Raw genomic sequence first — 9,309 nt, 5'->3', positions numbered from 1 at the left:
CCTTAAGGTTATTTGTATTTATAATAATAAACTAGAAGATTAGCAACAATCTTGCACAACAGGAATAATTTTCTTTTATCGTCGTTTAGGAAATTCATTTATAACTTTGAAGGTTTTTTTTAGGTTTTTGTAAATTTCATTAATCAATTGATATAGAAGACATTTCCATTGAATGAGTATCATCATCTTCCTCTGTTTCCACAATAATCTGAGCGGCATTCGAAGTTGAGGCCAATGTACGTCTAGAGTGTATATTTGATGGTGTATTATTGGTGGCTATAGAGGTATTTGCTGTCATATCACTTTCACTTAAAGACATATCATCGCCGATAGTGGCAGACATTTTATGTTGTTGCTGTACATCCAGTGTACTTTGATGTGTGCTGGTTCCAACTTCATTTGTCATATTACCTGAAGTTTTAAAACTTACCGAGATATCATTGGCAGCCGCTGCACTACTCGTGCTAGGACGATTACTCATCATGTATTCATTAAATTTAAATTCACTTAATTCCATATCCATGTCACCATCAGAAGAGGTATCAGCATTTGCTACATTATTAGCTGAGTTGGAGTTACCAGCAGCTTGTCCTCCAGCCACCGATATTATTATTTTACGTTTATTTTCTATGGTTTTGAGTAGAGATTTAGCTTCAGATTTTCGCTAAAATTTTGACAATAAAATTAGATTTTTTTAAACCAATTTTTGTTAAAATATTTACTTACATCATCCGATTCCAAACACTTGTAGGCATAATGAGACGCCCTATCATATTCCTCTTTACTCTCATAATAATTTGCCAATGTCATATAGCCATGATATAAACTTTGTTTATCAGCCGCTGCTCTGTCATCGTCGCAATACATTATGTAGCATTTTACTGCCAAATCAAGTGCCCCCAGTTTTTCATGTAAATTGGCCATTTTATACATGGCTATACCTTCAATATCACCCACATCACAGGCTTTACTGTAGCATTGTATGGCATTTTCATATCTATCCAGTTTCTCGTAAGTCTCACCCAGAGCCACCAGCATGCGACTGTCATAGGGACGCAGTTTGTGGGCAATTTTAAAGTAGTACAAACTATAGTGATTCATTTTAAGGATTTCATAAGCCTGACCGAGACCATACCAGGCGCGGTAATCTCGGCGATTCACCTCTAAAAGCAACAAAATAAATTTATAAATTTAAAATAAATAAAACAATTTCTGTTGAAATACATTTTTTACTTACCCACAGCTTTGCGATAGCTTTGTATGGCTGCATTTGTATTTTTCACCTCCATAAATTCATGACCCATTAAAGTCCAAGCTGCCAAATATTTGGGATTTAACTTTAAAGCTCTCTGGAAATAAGTAATGGCCATGAAATGGTCACAACGTATGCTATAGTAATTTCCTTAATGAAAAACCAAAAATTAAATTAAAACCCAAATCCTGAAACATTTTAGAGCATTTACCTATAACACAGCATGTTTCCGGACGATATTTATTAATGCCCTCCACCTTGTGGGCCAATTGAGCCATTTCGGTCTTTAACTCTTTAACAAATAGTAAATTAGAATAAGTATCCATATTGTCCAAACGATATGGATCAGCCTCTTGTAAAGCTTGGAATATCTCTATAGCTTTATCAACATCTAAACAAAAACATTTAAACAATTTAAAATAAATCTTAAAATGGAAAAAATGTAGAACTTACCCCTCTTATTGTGATAGGCCAGTGCCATTTGTGATGTCACATAGACACATTTACGAAAACCAGCTGCCTGTAGATCTTCATACGCCTTCAAACCCTCATCATTCAAATACATTTCTATGTAGGTGTGGGCCACAAAAAAATGTCTCATCCAATGGCCACCCAAATGCATTGACTGCAGTTTCTCTTTTTCCTTAATTAAAGGAGCCAACTCAACATATGAACCCCACAACATGGGCGCGGCACGTATCGATTGTGTTAGCACTTCCTGAGCGGCTTGATTAAGATCGACTGCCTTTAAAACAACACCATACAAATACATGCCATAACCATCTAAACGCCCTCGGGAATATTCAGACTTCAAATTGGCCAACAGGTCAGCCAAATCTTTAACATGACCCGAATCATTTAGATTTGACTGATCTGTGGTCGAGTCCAGTCTTCGCTTTTCCAAGCCCATATACGTGGCGTATAAATGTAAAAATCTGGGCACGCACGACTCAGCATTACGCACCAAATAGGCCGCCCGATCATATTCTCTTACATCAAAATAACATTTGGCCAAATAATAATTATCATACTCCAGCGCTGTAATACCATCCAAGGCCACTTCACTAAAATCACATTTCTCACTATTCATATCGATATCAACATCGCTCAGACCATGGTTCATCTCCGCCAGCCATTTGGCACTGTGCAACAAGCCGCGTTTCTGACACTCTATAATTCCGCGTCTTAATTCACGTTTCACATCCTCTAAAGGCACATTGAAATACTCATCTTCCATTTTTCACAGTTTCAGCAAACTCTTGGGAGTTTCTTATTTTTTTTAATTCCTTTTTGTTAAAACACAAAAATAATGCGAATTTACAGAATTGTTGCTATGTCTTCTTCTTCACTGTGGTAAATTTTACCGGCAAACAATGATATTTTCAATTAGAATTCAAAGTCATATGAAAAAAAACGGCGTCACAAATAATTGCTAGTTCAAATAAATGTAAACAAAAAAAATCCACATAAATAAACAAATACTAAATTAATTTATTAACGAAAAAATACAAAATTAAGTTAAAAAAGTAGATTTTCATAAACTAACATTCAAATATTAATATAAATAAAAGAAATTATGTAAAATTTTTTGTTTTGATTTTTATGTTATCGTTTCTCCGTGAATAGTTACATTTTAAGCAACAGGGTGGCGTCATTGAAATTGTAATAGATTGGTATATATTTTTAAATAGTAATATTTATGAAAATTTGTTTTATTTAGTTGTAAATTGGTATTTAAATTACCAAAATTCAATATTGATCTGATTTGTCTTGTATTTATATAGAGACATGTTTATGCCAGGTAAACTTTCAGTTTAAAAATATGCAGTTTTAACAGAGTTTAATTGGTAAGAACACAATTGAGGCGTCAACGACACATTTTATTGTTACGATATGAAAGAAATCTATAATTAATAAAATTGATTTGTATAAGTTTAAACAATAGAGTTCTTGCTTCGGCAGAACATATACTAAAATTGCAACGATACAGATATGATTAGCATGGCACCTGCGCAAGGATGGCATTTAAAATCGTGAAGCGTTACACAATTTTCTGGAACCTAATGCCTGCTTATGCGTTAGTAGACGAAGTAGGTAAAAATTTAATCTCAGAGGTACTGCACTAACATGCATCAGTTTTCACAGATGAATTATATGCTATTTACCAGACCATTCATTTTCCATTAACAAATAAAAATAAAACAGCTATCTTTAAAAATAAAAATAACCCATACAGCAAACAAATGGATGAAATTATACTGGATACCTAGTCACACCAGAATCGCTGGAAATAAAGCTGCTGATGTCACAGCTAAATACACCTCTATTGCATCAATCATAATGGATGGAACAGTAGAAAAAATAGACATCCGCCGTCACATCACAAGCTACATCAGACTCAATGTTAAAGAAAATCCTATAAACCATTATCATTATTCAACAATAATATCACAACACAATCCACATGTATACCCAACCAATATTTCAAAAAACAAAACTAAAACATATTCAAGACTTCCATGACATACATTTTAATTATTTACCACTACTCTTTCATCATTGCAATATATTCGTAGCTGTTCTATAACCGTTAACTCTAAGCTACCGTTTCCGAAATAACTGCAATTGCCGTTACCGATATAATAGAAAATACTAATTTTTAATTTAAATACCAACATTGTTTATTTTTCATACCCTACACCATCATAGTGGGGAGGGTATAATGCGTTTGTGCAGAATCACTTTCTGAGTCGATTAAACAATGTCCGTCCGTCCGTCCGTCCGTCTGGCTGGATGGTCGGCTGGCTGTCCATGTAAACCTTGTGTGCAGAGTACAGGTCACAATTTTGAAGATATTTCGATGAAATTTGGTACATATTATTATTTCGGCCCAAGGACCAAGCCTATTGAAACTGGCTGAAATCGGTCAATTATTTCACCTAGCCCCCAAATGTCCTTCCGAAATTGGACTTTATCGGTCATAAATGTTTAATTTATAAATGTATCTTCACAAATTGCGCTCCAAAAAGTTTTATATATATAAAATTCATGTCACCAAATATTGTTACGATCGGTCCATAATTAGTCATAGCTCCCATATAGACCCGCTTCCGAAGATCACTTTAACGTGCATAAATCGCTTAAAAATTTTGGTATACTCACAAAATTCAACATAGTAAACTTTCATATAGACATAAATCACACGACCTAATTTCATGGTGATCGGTCCATAATTGGTCATAGCCCCGATATAAGGCCCACTTCCGAAAATCATTCAAAAATATAAATTATTGAAATTTTAAAAGAAAAATGTTTTTGCTCTTTTACTTAGTGTAGGGTATTACATGGTCGGGCTTGACCATCCATAATTTCTTACTTGTTACCATTTGTAATCAGTTGCCAACCTTGCATAAATCACAGGATTTTGTACAGAACATTAAAAAATATGTATGTGCATTCCTTTAAAAAAGCGTACGCGTTAATCGGATTCGTTTACAGAACAGTTAATTGTAGTTTTTATATATAGCTAGTAGCGTTTATTAAACATATAAGGCCCTTAAGGGATTGGTTATGTAAATGAAGAATTAATAAAAATAAAATAATGTAGCATTTCATTATTATGGTCATATTTGTGTATTTAAGGTCCAGTCACTTTCCCTTTGGCCGCCTTACAAATGTTCTTTCATCACTGCCTCTTGAATTGTATTTGGAATCATACGAAAATACAACAGTGTTCCATTTCTGTCCTGACCAGTTTAAATATTCTTTGGCTAATTGTTTACGAGCAGTACGTTATTTTTTTTTTGAAATAAGAGGACTAGCATCATTTGCACACCGGCTAACATGTCGAGAACTAATTTCCAATTTTATATTATTGATAACCTACCGGGGAGTAATTTTTGGGAATTTCTTAAACTCTCTTGTTATTAAATTATCTTGTCTTCCTCACAAATGTTGAGTTTATACAGTAACTGTCTCACGATTGTTAAATTCTTTACCATGTGTGGTGGAGTTTGTCATTCCGTTTGTAATTCCACATTTTTCATTTGCGACTGGCCGTCTGTCTGTTGAAATCAACTTTCCCAAACGACTTATAAACATGATAAATACATCAGTATATCAGTTATAGTCCAACTTAGGTTGTTATTTAAAATCGAGAAAATCGGCATTTCTCGACATTTTCTTTTGTTTGTTTTCTGTTGACATATTATTGGAACCAGATATATCTGTGTAATCTGTGCAGTTATATAAAAAATGTTCAATATTTTTATTAATAAACATAAAAAACTTTATTCCTAGAATTAATAAATAAATATATACAAAAGTATAAATCACAACATAATTACATTCTACATGATATAAGAGTATATAAAAAGTACATAAAAAATATAAAAAAAAGTTACACCATAATAAAAATAATACATTACACCTTTTTCTGCTTAAAAAACTTAGCAGTGCCACCCTGCACTTGGCCATAAGTGGTGGCAACTTTTAAATGTCTCGAAATCCATTGTGGCAATTTACGTTGTATATTCTCACGAGCATAACGTTCATCTAACAAATACACACAGGCATAATCACTAATATGACGCACCGAACGACCAATACACTGATTGACAGCCTTCATGCAAAGATTCTCATAATATTCGGAACCGGAACCCGGACCCAAAGTAGTATCCAAATAGGACATGCGTTCTTGCAGTTCCGGTGAATTGCGATTAGGATATGGCATGCCTACAACTATAACGCCACGGCCTAAATCATCGGCAAAATTAAGACCTTCACTTAGTTTGGCACCCACTACACTCAGCAGCAAAGCACCACCTTGATTGTGTTTTATTGCCTTGGAATAATCGTTTAATAGCTGTTCCACGGTTTGGCAAGATTCGCCACTACTTCCCGTACCACTGTCATTGCTCGTGATGTTGCGTGGTTCTCTAAAGACTCTTTTCTTATTGGAAATTCTTTGTAAAACTCCAGTTTTCTGTAGTTGTGCATAAACTGTATCCAAATAGTCGTAGGATGGTAGAAAACATACCAAACCCGCTGGTACTACATTACATAAGTTTTCTAGGACAGTGCATAGATCCGATAGCTGTAGTTGGAAATGAAATTAATGTTTTTTTAACTAGACTAGACTAGCCTAAGGTTTAAAAATGTACTTACCATTTCGTTAGATGATCGCTGAGCATAGTTAAAACATAAGTTTTTTCCTCTGGGCCCTTTTGTTACCACAAATGGTAGCACAGCATCATCTGGTACAACATGATCGTAAAAACGTAATTGTACACGTTCTGGGCAAGAGTGAAACAGTTGTTCGGTTAATTCTGCCGTTGGTTGCATAGTACCACCAGCAACTATGATCTGAAATAAATTATTGTTAATTTAATTAATTTAAAGAAAAAAAAACCCAGTTACCGCTCTTGCTTGCTTAACAATATCCTGAAAATGTGCTCCCGGATTCAGCAAAATATACTTAAAGCTAGTTTGAGACTCATAATTCTTAACAGATTCATCAGCAATATTTATTAAAATTCTTCCATCATCAGACTTTTCGCACAAGGACTCCAAAAAGGCAATTAGCGGCCTAATAGGTGATGTTACTGGGTAAATAGTTTTTTCCTTAACAGTCGGCTGCGTATCGGAATTTGTATTTAATTCTTCCAGTTTATTTTTAGAAGATTTCTGATGCTTTTCCGTGTGATCCTTTTGCAAACGTTGCAGAAGACCTATAGCTGCCGATTTGCCACTGGCGGGAGGTTGATTTTCATTTGGATTTGGTTGGGCAGCCAAACGTTTGGCAAAGCCCTGAAGTTTTTGAGCAAAACGGGAATTTTCACAAAATTGCAAGAGTTGATAGAGGTCGATATTAAAGAAATCACCTTCGGACATTAACTCATAAGTACAAAGCATGCGGAAGGAGGATTTGGTGTTATCACTGCCACTAGAAGATTTTAAGAGCTTTATCAATCTTTTGATTACAAACAGCAATTGATTTATGGACAATAAATTGGAAGAATTGAAACGTGATGAATATTTCATTTTATAGGCCAATATTTGTTGATGTGCAGTTTGCAACTGTTGTAAACTCAATTCTGAACTGTGCATTTGTGAGATGGTGTCCAAAAGGTTGTGGGCTTCATCTATGATCACAATGGCACCCTTAAGATCAATGCCACTTTGTTGGCGCGTACGTTTGTGCAGTAAAAGTTGATAGGGCAACATTACTATTTGAGCCAAGTGGGTGGCATTTCTGGCAGCATAATATGGACAAGCCTGTAGCTGTTCACCCTCTGTTACCAGATCTTCTATATCTAGTATATCCACCAATGACAGTTCACTTAAATCTTGAACTAATGATTGATTTTTAAATCCACATTTCGTTATGCTATTTAAGCCCGACTTTTCTTGCGATATCCTAGCTTTTTTCTGCACACAACCCTCGGTATCACAAGATGTAGCCTTAACATTTGTCTTGGACTCTTTGGCCATGTCCAAGCACTTTTCATTAATCAGTGCGGTATTATTTATTTTACGCAACTGTTTGTGTATACACAATTGTTGACGCGAAGCTAATGAAACACAACGTATACGCTCGCCATATTTAGTACGTTTTATTTCCCGTACCACCTGGGCCAATTGTGTATGAGTACGACTACAGAAAAATATTTGTACATCGCGGTATTTTTCACGTTTTTCACCCAAATCGAAACTTTCTTCATGCTCAGCCGAATTAGAATCATCTAGTAAAATATTGACATCATCTTGCATATCTGCTGCATGAGTTTCCTCCACCCTATTTACTTTTATGCCCTTTGAACGAGTTTGTTTCAATAATTTCTGTTTACTTTTAATTTCATTTAATTTCTCCTCATATTCATCCAAAAGTTTCTTCAAATCCTTTAACTCTAATAACTCTTGGCGTTGCTGTGACGTTTTGGAATGCATGGTTATCCAATCCGAGACCTCCTGAGATTCTTTTTCCAACTTTAATACTTCTTTTTGCACAGCCTCCAAACGCTGTTGTAGCTCTTGTCTCACCAACTGCTCATGATCCTCCAACCATTTGAGAGCGGCACAAGTGAGTGTCAATGATTTACCAGTTCCCGTAGGACTCTCGAAAACACCAATTTGTTTCTTTTCCAATACCTGATACAATTCCTGCATTAATTGTTGTTGTATGGAATAGGGTGTAAAGGGAAAGTCGAAGTCCGTTGGACAAGACAATACAGCTTTTGGTGAATACATGCCTGGAGCATTTAAATAATACTGACGTAGTTATTAATATTAATTTTTTAACATAATTAAGGTATCTTTAACAATAAAACAAATAAATTATAAACAAAAATCTAAAAACAACAAATCTGTTTAATAGAGAAAAAAAGTAAATAAAAAGGCGCCAAGAATCAATGATGTCTACATGTACGAAAACAAGAAACGCTGTAAGTAAAATCTAGGTTAAAATTAAAAATAGTTAAAAGAATTAAATCGTTTGGAGTTATTATGAAAAAAAATTGAATACCATTTAAGGACCAGAAGCATGATGGCAAATCGGGCCAGAAATATGTGCTACTTTAAGAATGGTAAAAGCCGTATTTGTAGACACTCCGTAATACATATTTCTGTCTCAAATTATTTTTGCCACACTGCAAATGGCTTGCCACACAAGAAACTTCTTGGGGAATTTTGTTAGTTGTTGTAGCAGCAGTGTTTGCTGAGTTAACAGCCCTTGGTCGAGTGAAATCGGGTCATTCCGGTGCGTAGAACCGGCTGTCGTGGAAATGGGGAATTTTGTTTGTTATTTTGTCCGGTATTATTCGTTTTCATTGTTTTGGCAATAACCTAATATGGAATACTTTTTAGTTTGTTTAAAGAAACACTAAAAAAATACAAATTGCATAAGAATTTTTTGGGATTTTGATATATTTATTGAATATTTGAATAAGTTTTATATGTATTGCCTACCACTGTACAATATCACATTGGCTTTTACCCGCCGCCATATTTTTACCTACCCACCGCCGCCAAAAAATTTGCTGCAACTGTGACCTCTAGTC

The 9,309-nt window shown here is 34.8% G+C and overlaps 2 protein-coding genes and 1 non-coding gene across 3 annotated transcripts; 1 reads left to right on the top strand and 2 right to left on the bottom strand.

Moving 5' to 3' along the window:
• On the bottom strand, positions 1-2,610 carry Cdc23 (cell division cycle protein 23). The gene is made up of 5 exons (XM_065502270.1): positions 1,706-2,610; positions 1,464-1,643; positions 1,238-1,402; positions 727-1,163; positions 1-664 (listed from the first exon to the last, which is right to left on the bottom strand). The coding sequence occupies exons 1-5, from the start codon at positions 2,487-2,489 to the stop codon at positions 140-142; spliced, it is 2,091 nt and encodes a 696-aa protein (XP_065358342.1). The 5' UTR covers positions 2,490-2,610; the 3' UTR covers positions 1-139.
• Positions 2,611-3,198: 588 nt separating this feature from the next.
• On the top strand, positions 3,199-3,305 carry LOC135952772 (U6 spliceosomal RNA). The gene has a single exon (XR_010576134.1). It is a non-coding gene; the product is annotated as a U6 spliceosomal RNA (small nuclear RNA).
• Positions 3,306-5,528: 2,223 nt separating this feature from the next.
• LOC135952370 (ATP-dependent DNA helicase DDX11) lies at positions 5,529-9,289 on the bottom strand. The gene is made up of 3 exons (XM_065502269.1): positions 6,671-9,289; positions 6,419-6,616; positions 5,529-6,347 (listed from the first exon to the last, which is right to left on the bottom strand). Exons 1-3 carry the CDS (start codon positions 8,498-8,500, stop codon positions 5,676-5,678), a joined length of 2,700 nt encoding a protein of 899 aa, XP_065358341.1. The 5' UTR covers positions 8,501-9,289; the 3' UTR covers positions 5,529-5,675.
• Positions 9,290-9,309: the final 20 nt, after the last annotated feature.

This window comes from Calliphora vicina, chromosome 2, assembly GCF_958450345.1.
Source record: "Calliphora vicina chromosome 2, idCalVici1.1, whole genome shotgun sequence".
NCBI classification, from domain to species: Eukaryota; Metazoa; Arthropoda; class Insecta; order Diptera; family Calliphoridae; genus Calliphora; species Calliphora vicina.
Note: the sequence above shows the minus strand (reverse complement) of the source record. Positions and strands in the feature narration are given on the sequence as shown.